We start from the raw sequence: 27,490 nt of genomic DNA, 5'->3' as shown, positions 1-27,490 counted from the left end.
CACACTAAAATGCGTTTGACGGATGGAGTCCGTACGCACGGCGCTCTTTTTCATATTCGAGGCAAACAAATACTGTGTCTAAACCTAAGTTGATGAAGATAATTACGTTCTCGACGCTATCTGAAAAACTCATCATCATCATCAGCCTGACTATGCCCACTGCAGAGCGAAGGCCTCTCCCATATTTCTCCCCTTAACCCGGTTCTGTGCTAGCTGCATCCACTTGACCCCCGCGAACTTCTTAATCTCATCCGCCCACCTAACTTTCTGCCGCCCCCTGCTACGCTTTCCTTCCCTTGGAATCCAGTTTGTTACCCTCAGCGACCATCGATTATCCTCTCTTCGCACTACATGTCCTGCCCATGTCCATTTCTTCTTCTTAATTTCCACTAGAATGTCGGTAACTTGAGTTATTTCTCTGACCCACTCTGCACGCTTCCCATCTCTTAATGTTACCCCTACCATTTTTCGTTCCATAGCCCTCTGGGTTGTCCTCAACTTAAGTAGAACTCTCTTGGTTAGTCTCCACGTTTCAACCCCATAGGTGAGTACAGGCAAGATGCAACTGTTGTATACTTTCCTCTTGAGCGATACCGGTAAGCTGCTAGTCATAATCTGCGAGTGCTTGCCAAATGCGTTCCATGCCAATCTTATTCTTCTTGTTATTTCCTTTTCATGGTCCGGATCTGCGGTTACTATCTGTCCTAAGTAGACATATTCGCCCACTACTTCCAGTATTTCGCTACCTAATGCAAACTGCTGTTCCTTCCCGAGGTTGTTGAACATTACCTTAGTCTTCTGCATATTGATTTTCAAGCCTACCTTTCTACTTTCCTGTCTAGGTCATCAATCATTATTTGCAGTTCATCCCCTGAGTTGCTTAGCAAGGCAATGTCATCAGCAAATCGCAGATTACTGAGGTATTCTCCATCTACCCTTATCCCTAACTGCTCCCATTCCAAGTCTCTGAATACTTCCTCTAAACAAGCTGTGAATAGTACTGGGGAGATTGTGTCTCCTTGCCTAACACTTTTCTTTATGGGAATTTTGTTACTTTCTTTATGCAGAACTGAAAAACTAACTGTAGAGTAAAAAGCTTCGTTGTTCGCGACAATCCCAGTCAACTTAGCCAGCCAAACTTAAAACGTCACGTAAAGCTGCAATACTTTAGTACAGTCTTTGTCAAAAATATACGGCCCAAATTTTTCGCTTGTAAGTACTATAACGAACCAACTGGAAGCCATACTGCCATATGTAGGCAAGCTGGACAAGAGTGAGGACGAGGTTTGTCACCTGGGAGACTTCGAACGATGGAGATTCTCAAAGAGCCGCGTAATGAGGCTCAGTAGCGATACCTTTGGGCCGTATATTTATGACAAATAGTGTACATGCCTCCTGCTTGATAATTTGTAACACTATTGTGCACCATCTCGGTCCACGCATGATTATTCATGCCCACTTCAAACCAAAAGCAGCCTTTTCTAAAAAAACATTTCACGCAATTTTTAGGCGAAACTATCAGCAAAAGAAACCAACCGAAATATTAGAGGCTGTCCTCCCCGGCAACGGTGGTTTTATTACTGAATTTCTGCGCCGAAATTAATCACCTAGGTAGCAAGGAATCCCTTACCTGTCACAAAAACTTCTGGATCGCTGGGCCGGCTTCCTCCATGAGTGTGCCCAATTACGTACATGCTGAAGGCACAAAACGGCATAGAAGACCCTTTCAATGACTCTCAATTGCAAAAAAGAAAATGTCGAATAATATAGTAAGCAAATCTAATTTTTATAATATTTAGCCAATATTGACGTGACTGGAACTGTTTAGATTTCTATTTTGTGGTTAATAATTCTTTAAGTGCTGCCAATTATGTGTATGAGCAGGTTGCACCCTTGAGAGAAGAAATTATAAAGAAACTAAGAAATGAATTACAGTGGCTTACTTCCCAAATATAAGCACACGCTTTCTTTGTCACTTCGTTAGAGTGATAATTTTTGTATGGATTATCTCCCAATTAAGAAGCGAGTCGCTTGGTTGCGGTTGTCAACGTTGGCCAAAATACGAACACCATACTCGCTGGGGCAAATAATTAAGCAAAACAAAAATTATTTCTTAGTCGAAAATATTGTTTCTCATACAACTTTCTGTCTTTATGTTCAGTTGTCTTTATTCATCGTGCCGAATTACCAGTGCATTTCGATAAAAAGTTTTTATAATGCAATAACATGAAACGCAATAAGTTTCACACGATTGTAATACAAACTTTGGTCAAAAACCGGAATTTATCTGGCTATGTAAGTCAATAGAGGCAACGTTACAATCTTAGGAAGTGATCAGACTTGAGAACATGGGGAAAACTATTTTCTTCGCATGTGCCTTGGCATTAATAAACCTGTCGTTTGCCTCCCGGTTGCCCCCTTATTGTCGTTTTAAGAGGTAAGCTCGGTTAGAAAAACCACGTTGCGGCCGTGAGCATACCACATGTGCTATCAGTTGTTGGATACGCCCCGTGGCTATCGCTGGGACTGTCCCTCTCGGCTCCCTGGAATGCATTTCTGGAGTACATACTCATCGATGTGGCCAAAGATCGCCAATAGTTATTCGTGAGTTCTGTGATCCCTGATGTACGCTCATCCATTATATGATAGTTTTTAATATGCATTGCGCTCGCTTAGTTTTCAGATTTTTTATTAAAACTACTTAGCTCACTTACGCGTATTCCGTTCCGCCTCTCAGAGGTCCATTGCACGGCTCCATGTTCGTGCTGTCGCACTTCTCCAACCCGATTGTGCACACCACAGTGTCTGTTTCTCCATGCATCGGTTGGCAGTTGAGTGGATCCACGCTATCCACACCTGCGTTAAAGAGAGCGCCGTTGACAGCGAAAACAGGCAGCACACAACATTACACGAATGTTAGTTAAACAGTTTTGCTTGATGGGGACATAAGTTCACGGCCGAAAACCAAAACTATTTTGCAGCAGAAGTATGCATAAAAAAAAAAGGCGAGTTGCACAGGCGTAAGTAAATTAGCGCGCGTATTTTTCTTCTGTTCCCGCATTTTCATCATCCGTGAACTCATGCTTGTTTGTTTAAAAAAGAGTGAATTCGTGCTCAGCATAGATACCTCACGCAGCATAACCAACCTTATTCCTTTTATAATTTAGAGCTATCTAGATTTGTTGCGTTTGTTAGAAACACGCTGCACTGTGCAAAAGCTGTCTGGGTCTGTTTATTATAAATAAGTTGTCTTTGTGCATAGCAAATTACGCTAACGCTCTTAAAACATGACCTAATACGACGTTACTGATAGGTGGTCCTATCTATTCCGGAAACTAGGATGAAAAGAATGGAATTCTAGATTATTTACTTTTTAGCATCCGCTTGAGATCCACCGCACGGTTACAAAGAATACTGACAAAGATTCAGGGGCTACTTTGCAGCCCTAAGCAGAAATTAGTGGCGTTCTTGTTTCCCGTTTCGAATCGAATCGTGTATGCTTTGGCAATTGCTAGCCATCGTGGTTAGAATAGCCGTACAAAATAAATCTCCTCTTAGATGCAGTTGGGAAAACCGCTGCGGTCGGTGATACCTGGGTTTACTCTCAATCCAGTGCAGCTATTATTACATCTCAGAATTTCTGAAAAGCCGAAACCTTTCAATTTGTTTTTCATTTCCATCCATATTGGTGCTCCAAATTGCTTGTTAAACAGTAGTTAACTGCGTATAGTTTGTTCTGAGTTCCAGAACTCTCTTACAACTGCTCATTTTTGGCGGAATGCGAAAAATTACCATTCGCTGATAATTTCTACCTGTGGTATTAAATCTTTATTATTCTATTAGTTGACCTTGCCGGCAATGCATAGACTACGCAACACCGAAATTTTTAAAATAGCCTACACGATCAATATAATTTTCGCCTCACAGTCCACTGCCACTAATGTTCCACCCGGGCACAGCAGCTGCTTATGAGTTGGGACTCTAGGAGTAGATGACAAGACGATGCCAAACAAGTATCGAATAACAAGCTCTATCTATACGCCCTTCGCATTCACCTCCAACCGCCCTGTCCCCCATTTCCCCTTTTACCTTCCATTCTGCGAATTTCCTCTGTACACCTTCTCTCGTCTAAAGTGAAGGCTCCTATGCCGCTGTCAACGCGGGATGCGTTAAGCTGAATCATGAGAAAAAAAAAACAACAACTCGTTAAATAGCATTCATTAGCTTCATTTATGCCGCGTGTGGTATCTGTTCTGCGTAGCTAGCTGGGAAGACCATAAATGGAGCGCTACTTCTGACTGTACCCCTTCCAGTGTGCTATGATGGTTTTAGACGCTAAAGGAATGCAGTCCTGCGCACTGAGGAAGGCATGCACAAATGCTTAAAGGAACACTGAATAGCTTTCAGCGTGAAATGTTTGAAAGCTATGTTTAATTCATGCCAAGCCTTTTTGCGCTAGCATGTAAATTCACCACGTAATCGCTAAATAAAAATATTTCGGCACTCAGGCTTCACCGCTGTACATGGTGACAAGTGGGGACACCAGTGATGACGTCATCTCTAGAAATGATGCATTTCCAATGCGGAAACGTTTGCTCTCAGGAAGAAGACCAACGCCAATGAAGGTAAAGGTCGCGAGGCGTCGTTTGGCGGCATCGGGTGACTTGCAGATAGAATCGGGCGAAAGATGTTGATATAAATGTCACCCATAATGACGTCATTGTCTAGTTTCGCAACACTACTGCAGTGCTGTGAGGAGAAGCTTGATAATTGTGGCAAATATAAGAGCAGATTGCGTCATACCTTTATATGGTAGCGTGAAGTCATTTTGTGAGCTTAATCTACGACTTTCAAATATTCTAATGAGTGCATCATGGAAAATTGTCGAAATCCTTTTCCGCTTCCCCTAAGGGCCAAACACAATTTGTCAATTCTAATCTTCCATAAGTACTCCCCCACTACAGGTGTTTTCTATAGATCATCAAGACCTACTTCACAGTAAAATGGATCTTTACTTCCTGAAATATTTTACAATTGGTCTCGCGCTTTAACGTGAGAACGCTGAACTCCCCGTTGACGAAAAAATCCGGCGCCGGCGTTATTAGTTCTTTGTATTATTTCGGCTTTAGCAGTGGTGCTTTCCTTCGGGGAAAACCTGTTACGTCCCCGTGCTTCAATCCTCCAGCCCAAGAGCCCGCGTAAATGTTTAGAGCGGATCGCGATGCCTTCATAGAGTCAACAACCCCCCCCCCCCTCCCCCTGTCTTTCAGCATCCTCGGATAATGTACCGCTGGACACCCAGGGCAGATCAAATGCCTTCCATACAGTCTACGACACCCTCTCCTCCCAAGCCTTAGGGATTCTGGAATGATCTATCCCTGGACACCCACGGGTAAAACCCTTACCCAGTCTAAAAACCTCCACAAAGCCAGCTGCACCTTCTTTGCCCTCCACACTAAAGCTATTGACTCACATCCAGCTTCGTGAAGTTATTTAACAATCTCTTCTAGAGTTGGGTCGCTAAGGAGCGAGCCAGTACTTTTTATCCATCATTTTAAAGAGCGAGTAAGCTGTGATTCAAGAAAAGTGAGCGACGGTTCTTTTGGGGACGCGGTTCTCTCATTCAATGAGCCGTGCGAACCGTCCTGTCAGAGCAGTGTCTTCTGCTCATTGCGACTCTTGTGCCATCTATTACCGGTGCGAACAGCTGCATACCCGCCTTTTCTTGCAAGAGTCGCAAGCACCCCTCGTCTTCGTATGTCGCCGCGGGTGCACAGCCTCTAGAGCCCACGTTCACTTATTTTTTCTTGCCGTGAAATTTCGTAGTTTCGTTTTCTGACCGATTAGTGGCGACGGGCCGGGTTAGGCTCGCGCTACTCGTTCTCCTCCGCTGTGTACGGTGTGCGCGGCAGCCCCTTTGGTTTTGAATGCGTTTTATAGTATGACACCCGAGGCCACTAAAGGGAGAGGTAAAGGAGGATTAGTTTGCAAATGATGGAGCCGTTCTTTGCCTGATGCTGTTCGAGCGATGTCTCATGACACTCACCACACGTGCATCGTGCTCTGGTGTAACATCACTCTTCAGAAATGATTTCTTCCGTATCTTTAAACAAAGAAATTTAAGGCACAGTCTGTGTTCTGCTTTTTGTTTGTACTCAATCATGTAGTCCTGAAAGTGTTGCCCATGTCATCAATTTATGTGTGTTTTCTGAGCGTGAGCGTTTTTCATAAGCACCTTAATAAACCGAAGCCAACCATTGATTGTGTTTCAATAGGACTACAAAGCTTTATTTTGTCCTGGCGCACGACGGCATGATCGCCATCGTGCGATTCTGCCTTCATGAGATAAAAAAAAAGTACGCTCGACATAGAAAGGAAATAAGGGAGGCAGATAGAGCCGACATGCAAAGAAAACAGTTGAGACCGGATGAAAGCTCCTCGTGGCTGCCGCGCCACCGTTACCGATTTAAGTCAGCCGGCAGGCCGATCAGATCAGCCAGTTCATTTCAGAGGAGCTGAGCCGTTCTAAGCTGCTCACTGAAGTGAGCCGTTTTACACATTTCTAGTCTATTCACCTTAACCCAGCATCAGCCTTTATCTTCTCAAACCTTCACTTAGCAGCAACCCATGCATCAGAGGATTGCAAAATGAAGGCAAATTCGAATTTAAATATGCAATGACGAACGGCCGTGCCTAAAACGGAACATTCAACCAATACTGGTCAGTCAGATTAGCTGAATGTTTGTATAGTCCACCGTTGATACTTCTATTCATATATTTCCTAATCAAAGAGCAAGGTGTTATTTCCGGAGGCAATGACAGAGGTCTTTGCTCACGTCGCTATCCCTGCACACGCCAAAAACGCAACAAAGCAAAAAAGAACGTAATCAAATCCTGCTAGTAAAGCCTTGAGCCTCATTTCAGTCCGAGGCGCATTCTACGTGAGGTTTGCCTCGCTTTAAAAAGACGTGGCACTCACCTTTTTTAAAAGGGTTCCACCCTTTCGGAGTAATTTTGTGAGGCGGTGTGGGTTGCTTTCGGGATAGTTCACTCCAGGCCTGTTGTGCAGTGATGTTTTCGCCTGCAAGCGTATAAGCACAGGTAACAACTTAATACTGCGGCGAAACCTTCAAAACTGTATTTGTTGTTTTTTTAACAGCCACCGGCGTACGGCCTTATCACTCTGATTCTGGATCGCGTATCAGTTCTGTATTCTTTGTTTCTTAAGGCTCGATGTCGCGAGTCACACCTTTATCAGTTTCGTTGTAGCGCAAGATGCACCGAGATCCGTGCCGAAGATTCCGGCCACTGGTGTGTCTTTCTACAATGTTCCAGCTTGTGCTGGTAGCTGTTTGCTACGTTATCTAGGTTGTTCTGAGCAGCCTTTAAATTGAGCGTTGACGAGTGTGACGGGCATTCTTTGTTCGACGAGCGCGTTTGTTGCTATCGCCGCCGCCGATTTGCTTAGTTCTTTTGCGGGCGCAAGTCGGCCCCATTACAGAGTTATTTCAGTACCATCACGCCTGTGTTTTCGTTTGGCGTGTACGGCCTTGTCACCCTTACATGACAATACAATGTCCAGAAAAATTACGCAATATTTTTCGTGTATGAATGCCATTGTACATTATGTTCTCAACAAAATACCGATTACTTTTTCAGAAGCAGCCGAAGTGGTTCAATAAAATATCCTGCGCGGTAGTGTACAAGTCCTGCGAGGGAAAAAATCCTTTGGACAAGCTTACTAGCGAAGTGCATTAATGAACGAACGTTGATCGTCATTTGAAACAATTACATCTGGAATGACGGTCCTCCTTCAAAGTTTCCCAGGTGTCTGCACTGCAGGGTGCCCTTCTGAGCTGATGTACACCCTATGGCTTTTTTTCGCAGTCTTCAGCTCGATAGTATTCCCGGCAGGCATCACGAGCTTCATAATTAACCGCCCCCGTCAGTGCCACACCGCACGTGCACTATACTCTCAAAATTCGTGGAAAACTTATCGCTAAGTACCTGTAGAGTGACTGCGACAGCGAGGTAAACAAGTAGGCCGCGGGTGCTTTGTCGCGCCAGGTGCACATAGCTCCTGGGGATTGATATTGTGTCAAGCGCGTAACTAAGTGGCGCTTCAAGATTCTTTCTAACGCAGTGTCTATGCATACTCCTGAACAACTCATCCGCCCTAGCACCTGCCTTTCCACTGCCTCCGCGATGTCACAGGCGTTTCCAAGCTTGCTGCTGTTGCCATTGTAACAGCGCACCGCAGAGGAAAGACGGCAAAGGGCGTCTGCTGCCCATACACCCCATAACCAGTTCAGCAAACGCGAGAGCATTCTTGCTTTTCACGGAACGTTTTCTGCCCAATAGAATGGTGAATAATGTTTTTTCTTTAAATTGCTGCAGAAGTGCACCGTATATGGAAGTATTCCGGAAACGTCATTGCGCCGTATGTTTTTTTTTTTCAAGCTGTATTGGGCAGATCGAATCCCTTTAGCTATGTAATTGGTGAACTCAAGCATGACTCGGACATCACGCGGCCGTATATATTCAATTCTTGCTAACCGATGAACATTAAAACGCATCTGTGCCGTCGGTACACAGGTAAACAGTAAGCTCATAGTGCTATCTGTAAGCTGTCTCCGCCAGTGTAGACATGGCTCTGTGGAAGAGCGAACACGGCTCTGCAATATAAAGAAAAAACACCGCGGAGCTCAACTGCATTGTTCCCGGCTTATCGATGTGTTTGAAGAAAGATAGCACGTTTACTTATATATGAATATGATTCCAGTGTGGTGTCAGTTTAGCTTTCGTGGCGCTAAAGGTGGGCACGGTGGACCCGGCACTGCAACGATGCTGACCAGGCAACTGTTCTTCGTTGTGCAGGTTGGTCCTTCTGAAACATTTAGCAGCGTTCGTAGTGACAACCGTTGCATTGTGGTCCTGCCGTGCCCACAGCAGTGTGCCAGTCTTGCTTACGAGTGTTTTCTGGTGTGTAAATTAGTTCTATGCGGCGATGTAGAAACCAATCCAGGACCAACGCAAAAGGAATTGTACGAACAAATATTTGAGGGCCAAAAAACTATTCTAGATGAAGTAAATGAAATTAAAACACAGCTATGCAGCCTTAACAATGTACTTGCCACCCTGCAAAGTGCAGTAAAAGAAATAGACACTAAATTACATCAGTCTTCTACAACCGAGTTCCAAGCTGGTCAAGTAGGAACGACGCTGAAATCTGTGATGTCCTTTCAGACAAAGAAGCTAACCAATTTGGAGGACTATAGCAGGCGTTCCAATCTGATTATATATGGAATTAAGGAGTCGGATGATGAAACAGAATCTACGATAAAAGAAAAAGTAGTCAATGAGGTATTTCAGGACAAGCTGGGCGTGAAGTGTGAGTCAATTGGCCGAATACACAGGCTAGGAAAAAACAAGGAAAACCGACCAATAATTATCCATCTTCAAGATTACAAAGAAAAGAAGGCGATTTTTGCAAACTGCAAGAAACTAAAAGGGTCCAATATTTATGTCCAGAATGATTATTCTCCATCCACATTAAAAAAACGAAAACTTCTCTGGGAGAGTTGTAAACGGGAAAGAGATCTTAAAATAAAAGCTTCACTAATCCATGATAAGCTTAAAGTTGGTAAAAACACTTTTTATTGGGATGAAAGTTTAAACAAACGTGTACAAATGTCCCTAACAACCTCTCCCGGAACGGACATATCTAGCGATTCCTCAAACATACAGGATTGACGGGACACTAAAGGACCTCTTAAGCAGCTCAGGCTTATAAATGTCAATGCCCGCAGTGTGAGAAATAAAACTGATGAATTAGAAATGTTATTACTGAAGCATGATCCTCATATTACAGTATTAACGGAGACTTGGCTAAATGAAGAAATAGGTGACGATGTATTTCCTTCATGCTATACTGTTTTCCGAAAAGATAGAGGCACCAGAGGTGGCGGTGTAGCCATCCTTATCAAAAATAGCATATCTGCCTATCAGCTGGAAGATATCCCTGACCTTGAATGTTTGCATGTCAAGATAAAGTGTTGGGGACACAACTTTATTGTTTATGCTATCTACAGGCCACCCGATGCCCCTGTTGAATATTTGCAGAAATTGGAAGAAGGAATGGTCAGACATGCGAATAATAATATTGTATTAATGGGAGACTTTAATTTGCCAAATATTGATTGGGAGCGCCTTAATGCGGGGAATGTGCAGAACAAAAACATTAGCCTTACTTTCAACATTATGCTGCGTTACAACCTAACGCAGGTGGTACATGAACCAACACGTGTGCAGGGAACATGCAGCTCAATTCTGGATTTGGTTTTTGTTAGCCGGGATTTCCCAGAATATTTCGTTTCTATAGAACAAGGACTGTCTGATCACTGCATGGTGAGCGTCACCCTTCCACTTATGCAAATAGCGGAAAACTATTCTTCAGTGCTTTCTTACAAAGATTATTCTCATGCTGATGACGTTTCTATCATAAATTACATGGAAAATTGTCTTCCCGATTTTAACAACGCCAGTGTCTGTTCCCTTTGGAATACTTTCAAAAGTATGTGTCTTCACTGCGTAGAAAAATTCATACCTACTAAGAGAAAGAAAGTTCATAAGCGTACAGCCTGGATGACACGCGATGTGATTCATGCTAAACGAAAGTTAAAAAGGTTAAAGAAAAAGCGTATCAATCCGAATAAAATAAAAGAAGCTCAGGATGTGCTTGAACAGAAGGTGAACGCAGCTAAACATTATTACTATACTACTTCACTGCCCAACTTCATTAAAAATGATCCTGATAAATTCTGGAAGCATATGAAGGAGAAAAAGAAATCAATTCCGCAATTAACAGTGGATGACACACTGATAACTGATGACATAGACATAGCGCAGCACTTTAATGAATATTTTCAAAGTGTCTTTTCAGTATCAAATGTTATTACCGGGTTTTCCGAGAAGCGTGAATTTGATGCCAGTTTTGTTTCTTATGCTGGTATTGTCAATATGCTGGTAAATCTCAAAACCAAAACTACATGTGGCCCTGACGAAATACCGAATATCTTCCTAAAGCGGTATTCTGAACATGTCGCGAAATTTCTTGTTAAAATTTTTTCTGTTTCACTTTCATCGGGGGAGCTCCCGGCTGACTGGAGGGTGGCCCGAGTTGTTCCGGTATTCAAAAAGGGAGATCGAAAAATACTCCAAAATTATCGCCCCATCTCTTTAACATCTCAATGTTGCAAGCTCTTGGAGCACATTGTGGGAAATTGCATCAATGAATTCTTGGCTGAAAACAATGTGCTTACAGAGTTTCAGCACGGTTTCAGAAAGGGTTATTCGACTGTAACACAACTAGTATCCGTAATTCATAATTTTGCGTTATCCCTCGACAATAATGGACAAATAGATGTAATATTTTTAGATTTCACCAAAGCGTTTGATAAGGTGCCGCACGACAAATTAATATTTAAACTAAGAATGATTGGCATACCTGACATTTTTGTACACTGGATTATTGCTTACCTCACTAAACGAACGCAGTACGTTAAAATTGGCGAATGCAGCTCGGCCATTCTTCCAGTCACGTCGGGGGTGCCCCAAGGTAGTGTTCTGGGTCCCCTGTTATTCCTGATATATATTAATGACATCGTGAATGTTGCGAGTCCAGGTGTTCAAATCAGACTGTTTGCTGATGATTGCATTTTGTATAAAGATGTAACAACTCCACATGATCACATTGTCCTTCAAAATGATTTAAGCAACATATTAAATTGGTGCAGTGAATGGGGGATGTTGATAAACGCTGACAAATCAGTATTCCTCCGTGTTACTCGTAAAAAAGCCCCGCTTGTTTTCTCTTCCTCACTTGGTTCTTCACCACTGCGCAGTACTAACAGCTACAAATACTTGGGTGTTACCTTAACTTCTACTCTGTCCTGGAGCTTACATATTAACACTATCTGCTCCTCTGCCTTCCGCAAACTCTGTTTCTTGAGACACAAACTAAAAAATGCACCCTCTTCCGTAAAGTTACTCTCTTACATCTCTTTCATTAGACCGAAGCTAGAGTATGCATGCATAGCATGGGATCCTCACACTAAGTCAGATATCAAGCACCTTGAGAAAATACAAAGAAAATCAGTTCGGTTTATATTTAATAAATTCGCTAGGTTTGACTCACCCTCTCAAACAATGATAGAAAATTCTATTCCCACACTTGAATCCCGCAGAAAACAGCTGAGGCTAGAATTCCTTTCTCTCCTGATAAATAACAAGCTTGCAATAAACCAGTCCCCTTATATATCTTCTGCATCAACACGCTATACGAGACATCATCATCCTGACTCACTGACGCCCTATTATGCTCGAACTAACACGTTTATGTTTTCCTTTTTCCCTCGCACAATATCAGATTGGAACACTATTTTACAGATGGCTATGCATTGCGATTAATATTGCATAATTTCTTATTACTTTTGTTGTTGTTCTTTGCTCTTTTTTGTACTCAACTATGCCCCTCTGCTTGGACCCAAGGGTCTGCAGTATGTAATAAATAAATAAATAAAGGTATGCAGAATATTATAGTCAAAATTCGAGTATAAAATAAATGGCACAAAACTCTGATTCCCTTTCCACGAGTTCGAGACGCACTGTAATATTTGTCTTGATGTGCCCGTGTATTGTGCACATTTAAAAACTAGAGAGGGTAAAAATTTTCGGACCTTCTACCACGGCATCCCACATAGTCTGAGTCGCTTTCGGCGTTGAACCCTGTAATCAAACTCATGAATGTTGTTGCTTTAGACATCTCTGCTTAAAAATAGGGCGTAAAGTAGTGCATTGGCAGTGCCTGTACAGTGGTCGAGATAATATTATTGAACTGAAGTTTTCACTCCTCTGCGAAATATTTTCAAACACATGTCCACGGTTCTCTAAATGACGCCATATTTCTTCATGTGTCCGCAACTTTTGCAGCATACCGTTGATAAAAGTGACGAATGCTTACTACTGCGTTTTTCAGAGTGAGCCTGTCTTGGAAATTCTTTGCGCTCATTCCTCAACGTATTACAGCGGGGACAACTTCTACTTGCGGTCATCCCAAATTATTTAAGCATACACCGTCCCGAGTATCCGGATTTCAATATGATTGAATGCTACCGGCCCTATTTTACATTAAATTTGAGATGCGTTAAGCTGATTCATCTCTATTTAAGATTACCCAATAAAGCGGCTGCTCCCCCTCCCCCGCCCCCATTTTCTAGCACCAGCAGCACCAGTGCCCCAATGAACTCTCCAGGATTTCCGTAAATCTGCCGTGGGCACTGCGTTTACGCCACCCGTTGATTACACGGCGCCGTTTTCTCTCGACTTTATCCATTCCAATTCACCTGAGAGCACGCTCAGTTGAGAAAGCCAGTGGCTCACCTTGCTGCCCCCCTGGCTTCAGAACTTCGCTCCTGAGTTTGATTTTCTTTTCATACTCAAAGAGAGGCCGTCAGTTAAGTTATTTTTTCTTCCAACTAATAATATAAGACGCAACACGGCGCCACGCAATTATGGGCTCCTTATGGCACATTGATAAGTAAGGTACTCTTTCTTTACCAAAGACAAGCAAAAATGATCACCTTTTATTGCAGATCAAAGCTGTAAACACTGCTATGGGCCTTTTTTTTTTAGCTCTGTTCCAAGAATTTAGCGTAGCGCCTTACCCTTAACATGCGTTTTTATCAGATTGCTTAGGATTTACCAACCTCATGAAAAAATAAACAGCAAACAGTCGCCACTAATATCTGTTCAATGGAGGATCATACACTTCACAGAATTTCAATGCCATAACCAATGCAAAGAGTTTGAACAAACTGGCGGTAGAGAATGCTATATATTCAACTGCAAAGGGGTCAGCAATCATTACTTTTTTCAGCGCAAAACAACATAAACACAATCAGAAAAAATCCACAGAAGGTTAAATATTTGCTAAAAGATGAAAAACAGAAGGCGTTCTTCACAGACGGTACTGAAATATATCTTCTAGAAAGACAACACAGCACAGAAGGACTTTTGTTCTCAATGCTGTCTTCAGTATGATTCTCCTAAAAGGTTTATGTCGTACAACGCAACTTCTTCTAAATGCACCAAAGTATCGTGCGTGCCTTCGAGTTATGTTTCTGTGCTCCTTTCTTTCATAATTATCCCGTGTTTCCCTTTCAGAGAGTTGCGGCAGTATCGACTACAGTCTGGCAAGTCTTCAATCACTTAAATGAGATTCGCGAATTATAAGAAGAAAACTACACGTCAGGTAGTCACACTACTTATTAAGGTTGCGATCACAAAAAAATTCCTTATGAGGGTTATTTTGTTCTTATCGTTTTTTTCCTGCTTTCATGCAGCTTTACAGGTAAGTTGTTCTTTTTTTTTCTGATTTCATGGCTTTTACCAAGCGTCTTTACAATACGCTCCGCCACCTCTGGCCTCGTCTGGTTTAGTATGTTTCCAGTGACTACTTCATGGATGGATGGAATATAGGAGCGTCCCCTTTGAAACGGGGTGGTAGCAGTAGCTATTATGCTCCTTTTTCTCCCTATATCTTAATTATTGATTTAGATTGGTTAATTATAAACCATCATTCTATTTATTAAATTTTTGTTTCTACATTGCTAACATTATGTCACTTTTCTGCTTTTAAGCCACCAATCTTCCAGTCATTTTTTGCTAGCTTCCACCGCCAGTTCATTCACCAGGCCACTGGTATCTCTAAACCCTAGAGCTTCAGGAACAGTGGCTGCGCCTGCATCAACATCCGGATGGATACCATTACATTCGAGTATGATTTGGTCAATTGTTTCACTGGAGTTACCACATAGCTAGAGCTGCGCACCACCTGTAGCTAGAGCTGCGCGCCACCTGTACTTGCCCCGCACGCAGTAATAGCGCCAAGCGTTGCTTGCTCTACCAGCTCCGCCGCCGCGCCCTTCAGCCGTGTCTGAAAACCTACATCTCCGTTGAGCTGCGCGCTGTGATTGAGATAGATAGGGAGGAGGAGGAAAGACGGTTATGTCATGACGCTGCCCGTCTTCATGGTCTGGTGCGATCATAGAGATTATCGATAGCTTTTTTTACGACAAACGCCAGTCATCACGCTCTTTTTTTCTGGCAATTTTTGAAGATGCTTTTACTGACTCATTAAATCACTCGCTGTAAAATCGTGCAGACAATCCGTGCAATCATAGTAGCACTTACTGATGAGGCCCGCTGATCCGACCACTACCTCGTAGTAGATGATCTCGCCGTTCGTGTCGTCGAACATGTCTTTTGAAAACACAAACGCCTTCTGGCTGTCTGGCTGTGATGCTGAGGGGCAGTCGGGGGTCATTAGCGACAAGTTCTTCGGTGGTGGTGGATCTGCACGAAAAAGCATTTATTGTGCTGACTGACAAATTGGTGAACACACAACTTAGATAAAATTCTTGCGGGGCTATATGGTATTTTTCATTAAAAAGCTTTTTTCGTGCGAGCTTTTACATAGTGGCAACGTTTAAAAAATCTCTCAATTGTAGCCACAGAGCTCCTTTGTTTAAATGGAAACGCATTAATGATAACAATTATCAGAAAAAGCAAGACTAAAACTGCCAGCTACTTCATGGAATGCTTCTCTTAAAGAAACTAGTGTAGCTTCCGTCACCTTGCCCTTGGTTATATGGCTCTTTATACATTATGTTTCACGTAGCTAGAACCAAGGATTTAAAGAAAAAGTGAAATGTGTATCTGGCTGAAACCAACGGCATATTGTTTGTGTTCATGTAGCGCTCCTCAGAATGTCCTAATATTCTGGTGAATTGCCTAATGAACTAAGATGAATTATACAAAGCATTGTTATTCACTTTGGGCCAAGTGCACTTCATTAAGTTGTAGAAGGAGTTAAGATAGAACCAACCCAGTTGTTTCTGTTAACCTGACTCCTACATGATCGTTTTTTTCCAGTATTTAAAAAGAGCGCGCGAAAAATGAAAACACCACGTGACTGCGGTATTGCTCTACCGTGTTGCAGCGATGCCAAACGCGTTTGAAATAAAGGAAGCGTTCCGCCTCAAAATGAATGGCCGACGGACGCCACTATCAGGATAGTCTCAAACCTTCTTCGGCACAACCTGGCGGAGCCCAAAAAGCCATAGACAATAATCGCGGACTGAGTTTTTTATTGAGCTACAACATAAAAAAAAAGGAAGAAAACGCGAGCTCAAGAAGCCTAATTCAAGGCAGGTTCGAGAGAGAGAGAGCAATTTATTGAAAAGAAAGGTGGAGAGGTAGGCCGGCGCTAAAGACACCCTCGGCTGCTAATACCCACTAGGGAAGGGGGCAAGAGGAAGTAAAAGATAGGTAGGGTGTGAATGAAGGGTGATAATGTCATGGTAAAGTGAGATAGATAGATGTATTTATTGAAAAGAAAACGCAGAGAGGTTGGCCGGAATAATTCAAATCTGGCCTGCTACTCTGCACTGGGGAAGGGGAAGGAGAGAAGAAAGAAGGTCATGATGGGTGACGATGTGGGAGAATACATATGAAATACATATACAGACACAGTAGCTTGTTTTACAAGCGCGAATCAAGTACGCTGGCGCACAAAAAACGGCAAAGAGCATGCACTGCCTGGGCACCCTTCCCCTTGTCCTGCCAAGCGCCCAGCAGCAGTTCCTCCGACAGAGGCCTCTTGTCTAAACGCTTCAAGGAAGTCGCTAGCACACTTCTTTCGTGCGCATACGCTGGGCACACCAATAATATATGATCTCACAGTCTCTGGGATGCCACAAGTTGAACATTCCGGCGAGTCCACCTGTCCAATTAATTGTAAGTACTTGTGCGTGAAAGCCTCTACATGGTAAAGTGAGGTTTCACTTGCGGTCCTAGTTGTCTAGGAGACCATGCACAGATTTAACGACACTCGTTAAATCCACATGCCTCACATGTCTTAGACAGACATAACTTGTCACTGAACGCTGCAACAATGACAAAAAACTCTGCACTCTCGCATGCCAGCACAAACGCATAAACGTGCACACGATTCATTTCACAAAAAAAAATCTCAAAGTACCACATACGAATGTGGTACTCGCGCACATAAGGAGACGATGCACACTCATCGAACTCAACATGCCGCTTATGTCTTCAGCATGTAACACTTGTCACTGAACGCGCATGCCGGCACAAACGCGGAAGCACGTACCCGATACACCTCAGCAGAAAGGCAATTCAGAAAGGCAGGTTCGTTTTTTGATATTTGTGTTATGGTGCAGCCCGTAAAATGACCGGCGGTAGCTCACTTGGGTTCGTTTTGTTCATTCAAACTTAACTGGACGTGCTGCGATATTGTAATGCACGGGCGCAGTCACGTGACATATTTATATTTCACGGGCTTTCTTCAAATGCCGGATAAAACTATTACGTCATAGGAACGTTTTTTTAAAAAAACGGGATAGGTTGTTTTCGAAACCTCTCCACATCTTCATGAAACCCACTTGGTTCCTAAGTGAATATTAGTTACGTAGAAAAATGTAATGTAATTTATTAACTATTTTATGGCAATGTAAAAATACTCTGAGTAGCACTACATAGCGGAAAATGATATGCCGTTGGTTTCACCAAGTTTTTCTGCACAATTTGTTTTTATTGCTTGGTTAAACTTATGTGAAACACAGCGTAAAATTTTTGCCCAGGGCGAAGTATCCTGTGACTGTCTCGCCTTTATTAAACCCCACATACCAAACCAAACCATGTTATACCCCGTGTTGTCGCTGACATCATTTAACAAACTGCAGTTTGTTTGCACACGTACTGAGTAGAGACGCACAGGAGGGCAGTGTAAATATTCGACAACTTTTTCTCTATATATTTGGCGACGTAGGCGCCTTTTGACGTCCCATTTGTCTATATGTCCGTACCAACGAAGACTTATTGGGCAGTGGCCTTTAATAGGCATTACCGAATAATTGGTTGAAATGTCACTTTTATATTGTCATATTTTTCTCCTGCGTACAAAATGTCCACCTGATTCTTGAATTTTTTCCGCAGTTCGTGCAACATTTTTCAAATGTCTACGCTTATAACGCCTTTCCTCTGCCATGACACTGCGATGAGCGCCACTGTTTTTGTAGTTTCCACGTACATGGCTTTACATTATCGCAACCTCCGACACTCTTGGAGCGATGCTATTGATGAGTGCGTGAAAACAATAAATAAGTTATTGCCTGTTTGATTTGTCTCAGAGGATTTCGCTTCAGCTGTGAGGGATTCCATAATATAAGCTAGAAATGCATTGCCCACTGTTATCGTGTTGCCCTTCTGCTGCACCTCACACATATTTACGCGTTTCAATATAAGTATCATTTTACAGTGTACCCTATATAGAAAGTTTTAATGCATGTTTAATTCACTTCTTCAGTGTTAAATGCTAAGTAATTAAACACTGCCGATTTCCTGGTTTCGCAGCTACTCATTAAACAGTGATCGCCCGCCATAATACTTTCATCCCGACAGCCTGACTGCATTGTTGCGTGCCTGCATCTTATCTAAGCAACATCCGAATAGCCCACAAAAGTGTGGCGAAATATCAACGGAAAGTGAGAGAAGCATTGCATAGTTGCGCAGTTTTTTCCAAGCATGAGATCGCGTCTAACTAACTTGTTGGCAGGGTATACAGTCCATTACGTTTCGTGCGAATTAGGTTTCTCACTAGCAATAAACAGCACATCGTATAATTCCTAACGTATATTTAGCTACCCCCGCTTCCCCACTTACCTGCGCAAATACACCAGTTCACAAATATGCAAGTGTGCATTCGCTAATGCATCGCGCGGCAAACATCTTCAGGAACCACGTATGTATGCACCGAGAAGAGAGAACTCTGAAGAATACCAGATGTTTCCTCACGCTACATAGCGTGTTGCAAGCTTCTGTCTCACCGCAGAAAGCTCCTGCCCTCGTGTTATGGTAAACGCTTTCTGTTCTTCCCCGCATACGCAAATATGCCACGCAATGCATTTGGGGTTGCCTGAAGGCACGAGTGACAAGCATTCTTTTTCGGGTGGGGCCTCCGTGCCTCAGAAATGTGGTAGGATCGATGCGAGCGATAATACATAACTGGCCACTATTGGCACAGTAATAGAACACGCTTAACGACTATGACGTACGGTGGCTTGGCCATATGCTACGTGATGAAATGCAGACCTTGGGGTGCCTTGAAATAGTGCTAAAAGACAAACTACAAATCCCTATGCAGCTTGGTATGGATGCGTGTGGTAACTATCAGTTCAGTTCAGCGTGTCCGACTAATCGTGACCTTATGAATCATATCACGCCACGCTTTCCGGTCTCTCACTATCTTCCTAACATCATATAACTTCACCTGCAGCGCCTCGAGAATGCATTATAACCATCGCGTTCGCTGCCTACCCCTTCTCCGGTGACCCTCAACCTTTCCCAACGTCAAATCTTTCTCCAGCGACTCTTCTCTTCTGATCAGATGACCAAAGTAGCTGAGCCTTAACTTTTGAATTTGACCCTCCATGGAGCAGTCAGGGTTTATTGTCGACAACATCGACTGATTTGATCTTCTGGCAGTCCAAGGAACTCTCAAGATTCTCCGCCAGCACCACAATTAAAACGCGTCAATTCTTCGCCGGTCAGCCTTCTTCACAGTCCAACTCTCGCATCCATACATCACAAATGGAAAGACCATAGCACGAGTTATACGGATCCTGGTTGACAGACTAATGTCTCTGCTCTTTACTAGGCGGTCAAGGCTAACCATGGCTCTGTTTCCCAGAAGCAGGCGTCTCCTAATTTCATGGCTGCAGTCTCCTTCAGGGGTAATCTTGGAGCCCAAGAAGAGAAAATCTATCACAGCTTCCACTTCTTGTCCCTTGATGCTCCAGGACTTGATAGGGCAAGACGCCATGATCTTTGTCTTTTTAATGTTCAGTTTACACCCAAACTTCTCACTCTCTTCTTGTACGCGCATCTTAAGTCTCTTGAGTTCCACTTCACTTTCTGCCATTAAAGTGGTATCATCCGCATATCTAAGGTTGTTGATACGTTTTCAAGCAATCTTCACTCCAGCTGAAGACTCGTCCACACCGGCCTCCCTCATGTTGCACTCTGCATATAGGTTAAATAGGCAGGGCGACAGTATGCAGCCTTGTCTCACTCCTTTCTCAATCGGAAACCAATCAGTAAGACCATGCCCAGTTCTGACTGTGGCCTCTTGCCATGCATACAGGTTTCTGAGGAGACAGATGAGGTGAATTGGAACTCCCATCTCTTGGAGAGCTTGCTACAATCTGCTGTGATCTACGCAGTTAAATGCTTTCGCATAATCAATAAAGCAGACGTAGATGGGTTTCTGGAACTCTCTTGCTTTTTCCATGATCCAGTGAATGTTGGCAATCTGGTCTCTAGTTCCTTTGCCCTTGCGAAACCCAGCTTGCACGTTCGGAAGCTCCCGATCCACATAATGCTGCAGCCTACCGTGGAGGATTTTCAACATCACCTCGCTAGCATGCGATATAAGCGCGATCGTGCGGTACTTGGAACAATCTTTGGCCCTATACGGGATTAAAAAATAAGTCAAATTACTATGAGATCTGTGTCTCATAGCATACGTAACTCATTGGGACGGCGTGCCTCAAATGCGTATGTAAATTGAACCTCTACATCCAGTGCTTTCATGTATAGGCGAAGTTGAATCAAAGTATATCATGTGTGTGACCCACGAATGTTTGTTTAATGTAGACCTATAGCATTTTCGCTGCGGTGCCCAAGGATGCGGGATTAAATCCCCGCTGCGCATCCACGTTAAAGTGGAGGCAAAAAGCAAGGCGCCCGCGTGTTGTGCGATCTCAGTGCGCGTTAAAGAAACCCAGGTGGTCGAAATTTCCGGTGCGCTCTCCTACGGCGTCTCTAAAAGCCTCGTGGTGAGATCAGCGCGAACAATGGATGGAGACAGGCGCTGATTAGTTAGAAGCTTGAGCTTTTTACAATATATATATATATATATATATATATATGTGTGTGTGTGTGTGTGTGTTTGTGTGTGTGTGTGTGTGTGTTGTATGTATGTATGCATGTATGTGTGTAAGCCGCAACTACGCAATCAAGACAGACAGAATCAACTTGCTGAGCGAAAAGATGAAGAAAAAGGCCCGTCGATCAGCTCATGACAAAATAAACCTAACTAGAGATGAACTGGCAAAAACATGAATGGGAGTGGGAGTAAGAACAAGGGTGACCGGGTGAAAACAAACATGAAAAACGCTAACAATAGTAAAAGACGTTTAACTTGCTACAGACGCTTTAAAAATAAAAGCAAGTTGTCAGTAGCTTAATTGGAAGTTGGGCTTCCACGACAACAGCCCGAATGGCACCTTCCATGGATGGAACACGCTGTGTCGTATCACGAAACATACGCAACCCGAGCGTGGGCGCCTACGAGGAAAATGCGAAAGGTAGCTACTCAAATGCAGTAGTTATAGCGAAAGGGGTGGAATGTTACAACTTCAAAGCGACACTGGACAGGGAAAACAGATACGAAAGGGAGCAAACCGCAACATTTAGGTGAAAGCTGTAACCAGAGGCTACGGAGAGGACACGCTGCAGTAGCAGGACTCGGTCTGCGCCTTCTTATGCTTAATGCGCCATGCTAAATATGAATCCTCAGAGTTTCACCACGCCCGCGCCAAACCCACGCCACGTGGCGCGATGACAGCCGCCCCAGTTACGCCGCCCTGACGTAAGTCATGCATACATAGCGTCTTTGAGAATCAGCTGGTGTTCGTTCAGTGGCAGCAAACCATCTCTTTTCCTTTCTTATATCACAACGCCCCCTTTATAACAATCAAAAGTTGGCCCATGACTTCCAGTTGAAGGACAATTATGGGTAGAAAAATGATTGTGCCTTAGCTATATATACCAGGTTTGCCAGGTGAGTAGAGGCAAGGTTTTTAGAAAGAACTTTCCCTAGCCTAGTGAAACCAACACACACACCTTCTGAGGCATCAACTGTAGACTGAAGTACCATCTTCATTCGAAATATTTGCTAAAATAAAAACTGATTGTCTAAGTCTTGAACTATTGTGTTGAGGATAGTTTCTAGTGCAGAAGTTTAGATCAACGTGGAAACAAGCTGACTCATAACTTTGCACCAATGACATTGGTGCATTCTTTTCCTCTCCTAAATATTTACTGTAACACAAAAACACTTAGTCATAGTTTGACTCCGCCGAATACCGTGCTATTATGCAAACATCCGGGTCTCGACTCCCAATTCACAGCTGACGAATTACCGATTTAATTTCGAAGGTAGGCACTACGGTCTGAATGTGGATAAACAAAGCTTTTCGAATTCGATTTTAGGGGTGGATCAAGCTCATCAGTCAAACCTGCTCTCACCTGTAACGCATCTTGGGAGGCCAATGCTACATCGGTGTGTTTAGCTTTGAGCAAAGGCTATTCCTTCATACTAGAGGAACGTCTTAAGACCTATGTTTCCACCATCTGTATGAGGGTGAAACACTGCAGGGCCCCTTGTCAAAAAAACTGCCGTTTCGGCTTTTTGACATGGTACTGTGACATAAGATTCCGTAGATAGGTCAGTGTCTTGTGCCAGTCGGTCATACATACGTAAGCAATGGAAATGCGCAAATAAATGCGCGGACGAGAACAACGCAAGGACGGGTACATATGTAGTTTTCGCACTTTTCTTCTCTAACGCTGAATAATTATTTTCATTGATAAGAGAATATGAAGCACTCATTTAATTGCTTTCCTCTGTTTATGCGTTTATGTAACATGTTCCCAAATTATGTTCTGGTTATATTTACGTCATCTTGTATTTGCGCGTGCCTTATTATCACATTGCACAGCAGTTTCAGTTTCGCCCGCTTTTGTTTGTGTCCCGTTATTTTTTGCATGTTTGTAAAAGAAGGTTGCCTGTGCAGCATTTGGCTTCGGGACATCCTCATGTATTTATGAAATATTTGTAAACAATTATTCCTTTTAAATGAACAATGATTCTGATTTTATTATGCGCCTGTTCTTGGGCTCTTCTCGTATTTATTGTTTTTGCGCATTTTCCTTGCTTAAGCATTTCCTCTTACAATATCTACCCGCCAGGACTTCTACCAAATCGGCTACGTAACTTCCAGATTGCTCGAAGGCCTCATGACACCACGAGATGATATGACGTGTCCGACAGCTAATTGGCTGGTGACATGGGTGACGTTATGGCCTCTCTCGGCCAATAAGAGATTTTCCCGAAAGCCTAAAGCAGTTGGTGACAAATGCAGAAAGCCTCATGATTTTGCTCAGAATGTGGGCTCTAAACCTGTAGCTTCAATAACACCATGCAGGTTACGGGTATCGTAATGCAAGCATGATGGAATGTTTGCTATGTAGATAGATAAAGACTCAACGAGATTTTTCTTTGATTCTATTCTTCCGAAATGCCTCACACCTTAATCTGCCTAATATATTTGGACACCCCTGAAAGCTCTACACTCATGTCACAGTCCGATGCCGCTAATGAATATGTATTTTCCTGCCCGATACATGCACACTAGCAATACTGAAGGAACATTTGGCAGAATTTAGGGCAAAACATATTAATTAATAAAACAGGTTAAAAGCAGAGAAGGGCTGGATGCCTATGGCATAAAAGTATATAGGGTAAGCTATCAGCGCAGGCGTCATCACAAAAAGCACTTCGTAGCATTTTGTTTTATTATTATGATTTTATTATCAGATATGCTGGTGTCCCATGAATGCATGTTCGTGACAGATTGAAGCGGTTTTTGTGAACGGCCCGTATCTCCTTACGTCACAGCAAGAAAAACATGCATTGGTTCCTGCTACTGAAATTCAGAATTAATCGGTAACTCACGTATAGGAATGTTTTGCCTCTAAAAAAAGCTAATATCATAAAAGAATCGATTCTCAGGCTACAATGCAGATAAAGCCAGAAATAGTTAATTCTCCCATGACCAGCCTAGAAAAAAAGCAGCTGCGTTTAGTGACTGTAATTTGCATATGGGCGGCTGATGTTCCCATATTTTAAATTCTACATAGTTGCCCTAGCCATTAACGCAAAAACAGATTAGTATGCAAAATGCACCAAGCATTCCAATCAATTCGTCTATAAATCAATGACGCCATATGTGCACCCCTATGCGCCTATGGAGCAGGAAGCAAAAATAAAACAGTAGGCATCGAGAATTTACAGGCTAGAGTTATAAATTCGCAAAAAATGTTTTCAGCCCACAACGTCACTTAGCGGGGTATTTTACGTCCCACACCCTACTCATAAACTTGTCACTAATTCAAATTAATACTGAAGGTTTGCCTACATCCTGACGCAGTTCACTCACCTCCAGCTGGTAGCAGAATTACCTCCGGGCTTCCCACAGGGTCGCCAAGACCGGTGACATTGACGTTTATGCCTCGAACGTCGAATATATACCGGTATTCGGCTGCTAGGCCTCTAAGCTCGAAAGTGCACTGGGATCCTTCGCAGGCACTCGAGCTCAGGAGGGAATCATCTTTAATTTCAACTGTAGGTTTTGATGGCTTGTCTGGCTGGAAAAAGCGTGACAGAAAAGAAAAGAAAGAAGTAAAAAACACTTGGTTCACATTTAGGCGAGACCCATTACGTTAGGCGAATATTGCGAAAGTACTTCACGCCATGTGAACGCCTTCCCCGGTTAAGCGTTAATGTTAATATATGTGACCTCTCTAGAGACATTTCAAGGCGATGGCACGATATTCACTATTGAGCAAACGCAAAAGTCTCCCCGTTTTTAGAACTGGTGAACAAGTATTTTATTATCTATTGAACAATACTCCTTCCTTTACCCATACGAGAATCTAGAAAGAAGGCTTAAAATTTAAGGCAATTAAATGCAAAGCGATATCCAAAACAGTTGCTTATAAGTCAAAAGCAAAAGGAGTAAGGGCGTGTTTATAATCTGGGAGAACAACCCTTCAGTACTGTTTGCCAACGTATGCTATAGTACACATAGTGCTAAGCATTAAGTACTGGTTCACAAAGGAATATTAATACCAGTGCGTGAGTACGGAAAATTATCTGGTACCGACAGTGCTTGCAAATGTCTAAAGTAGAATCAAATTCAGTGCCTTAGAGCATTATATATTTGTCAGAATTTTGATTCGTCATTTGATATAGTTCGAAATTGAAAATAGAGGAGTATCACATTATAGCCATAGCTTCCACACTTGTATCACTAATTTCAATACCATCTCTGAAAGCCATGTTTTTTTTTTTTTTTTTGCCAAGTACCATTAGGAAAGGAACTCGTTGCTGACGTTTTTTACCTCTTCAGTTGCCTGTTGCATATTAAGGGGAAATGGACAACGACCTTACATGTGTAGATGCGCCCGTTGGTATCTTCACCGTTTATTAAAGAATTGAGCTGCAATGTTAAAGGCTGTCTGAATTTAAAGCCTGTGAAACAAGATGCAAGAATTTTGAAAACTTTTTAAAATATGATAATGAGACGTTTTCAATTTCCGTTGTTTGAAGAAGTATCTTTAGAAAAGGTAAATAGAGGCCCTCCGGAAACTTTTTATCGCTGTTCTAAATAAGTAAATAGTATTTCATTTGAACTAACGCAATACTAGTGGATTTAACCATTGCTTTCTGAAAATATGTAGATAAGGAATACTCAAAATTTAACAGTTTCTTACAGAGAAGGAGCGGGAACAAAAAATAATAATTGCGACATTACATTTTGTTCGGCTCAAATTTTTCTGTTGGCATTCAGAAACAACGCACAAAACAATAGTTGTTTTAACTTGAAAGGATGCAGAGAAAATGTTCGTTTTGCCAGCATTAATAAGTTTCGAGAAATCGCGACTCAAAATTTACCTTCAGCCAAGCCGTCTTAAAACGCCCCTAATATGTATTCTTTGCCTCTCTTCGCTTGGGATTGCCTGGTAAGCCTTTTTCTCTTACTTGTCTTCATTTTCCTTCCTTTCTTGCCTACAGCAGAGGCTGAAGGCCTGCCTTTTTTTATTCTAAATCGGTTGACACGTTGGGGCTTGTTTCGGGTGTTTGTTTCCGCTGCATTAAAGCTTCTTGAGGGGATGAGAAGAAAATTGAAATATTGCTGCTTGAAGAGCAAGCTTACCTGCGATAGGGGTTCAGGTAAATAATTGAGCATGCTAAAGCAGAACGACCGAACGCCGACCTGACGCACCAGACGCAATGAAATCTTTCGCACCAAAAGCTCGTTGCATGGTGCTTACGCAGTACCGTTGCGGCGTTACAGAAAACACTGAAGACGTTCTATATTTTATGCCTAAATATTATTTGAAGTAAAAGATTTCATGCGTCCTTAAATAAAAAATAACAACGAAAACACCACTTCCCGCCGCACTAAACAAGCATTGAGTAAGCGGAACTGCGGGGGTTGGTGCTTGTTTTGGGCCATTCTTAAATAATTTGTTGTGCGTATCTGAAACATTTTCTAACAATGATAATAAGTTTTGGCTTTTGAGCTGAAAAATGCACTTCTGCTCAGTTTCGCCCTCCATCCCGCCTTAAGGGTTTAGTCCTGTAGCTTGTAGCGTCGTGAGCAAACATTTGTACGCAAAACTCAACCGGTGACAGAGCTCGAGAAACTTGCATTGAAATGTCATCGAGCGGTGACAGGGACAACAACAGCGACACATGCATGTGGAGAAAATGGGGCGCCGCTACTATTGCCTCGATCCCAGGTAGCTGTTTCTATATGAATTTCAAATTCCGGTTTTCCGAGCTCCGCGACCGGCTGAGCGTTGTATACCACTTTTGCTCAAGACTGCGCAGCCTTTATCAAAAGTTTACAGCCCAGGGGGTCTACTTCTGACCAATGCTATGTGGCTTGTAATGCATTCCCAGGTTTCCATACTTGCTGAAGGCAAGAAAATGTTTCGTGCTACCCTCTCCAATGGCTGGGACTTTCAAGATTATTACAGATGTCATATTATAAGGCTTAACATGAAACCCTCTCGGCTGTAAACTTTTGATAAAGGCTGTACATAATTTCCGTCATTAGGTTTTCTAAGTGCCGAGCAATATTTGTAAAGAAGTTTTGTTTCATATCGACGGTTGCAACATTTTTATGCTCAGTTTTGGTAACCCCTCTCTCATACAATCTTTTCATTGCGATGGACCGTGTACTAGCGCCCATAAAATAAAGCGAGGCAAGGGTTTAAGGAAAAAGTGGTCTCCTTCATCCGGGCTACTGATGAGGCGAACACAAAATGTGAAGCTGAACATCCGGGTGGCCCCCATGCATCCAAGCTATACACACACGTACCCGCTTACAGGGCGCGCAACGAAAAAAAAATTAGTTCGTTCGTGTGCTCCATTTTATTCTGGGGACACTAATAAATAAATAAATCTGAACAGCACAGACGGACGTGGATAGTG

The 27,490-nt window shown here is 42.8% G+C and overlaps 1 protein-coding gene across 6 annotated transcripts in view; it reads right to left on the bottom strand.

Moving 5' to 3' along the window:
• Nucleotides 1-27,490, bottom strand: part of LOC146174189 (receptor-type tyrosine-protein phosphatase H-like) — a 165,925-nt gene that overhangs the window by 58,884 nt on the left and 79,551 nt on the right. For all 6 annotated transcript variants that reach the window (XR_014702078.1, XR_014702079.1, XM_084584377.1 and 3 more), the window contains exons 14-18: nt 24,426-24,633; nt 15,253-15,414; nt 6,980-7,081; nt 2,715-2,856; nt 1,631-1,695 (exon numbers count right to left, since the gene is read on the bottom strand). Coding sequence is in view for 4 of the 6 variants with exons in the window: in XM_084584377.1 (XP_084440503.1) it covers nt 1,631-1,695; nt 2,715-2,856; nt 6,980-7,081; nt 15,253-15,414; nt 24,426-24,633 (679 nt within the window). In the remaining 2 variants the exon portion in view is untranslated. The remainder of the gene's footprint in view (nt 1-1,630; nt 1,696-2,714; nt 2,857-6,979; nt 7,082-15,252; nt 15,415-24,425; nt 24,634-27,490) is intronic.

This window comes from Amblyomma maculatum, chromosome 11, assembly GCF_055883805.1.
Source record: "Amblyomma maculatum isolate TAMU_Amacu chromosome 11, ASM5588380v1, whole genome shotgun sequence".
In the NCBI taxonomy this organism is placed as follows: domain Eukaryota; kingdom Metazoa; phylum Arthropoda; class Arachnida; order Ixodida; family Ixodidae; genus Amblyomma; species Amblyomma maculatum.
The sequence above is the reverse complement of the archived record's forward strand: the minus strand, read 5'-3'. Positions and strand labels throughout refer to the sequence as shown.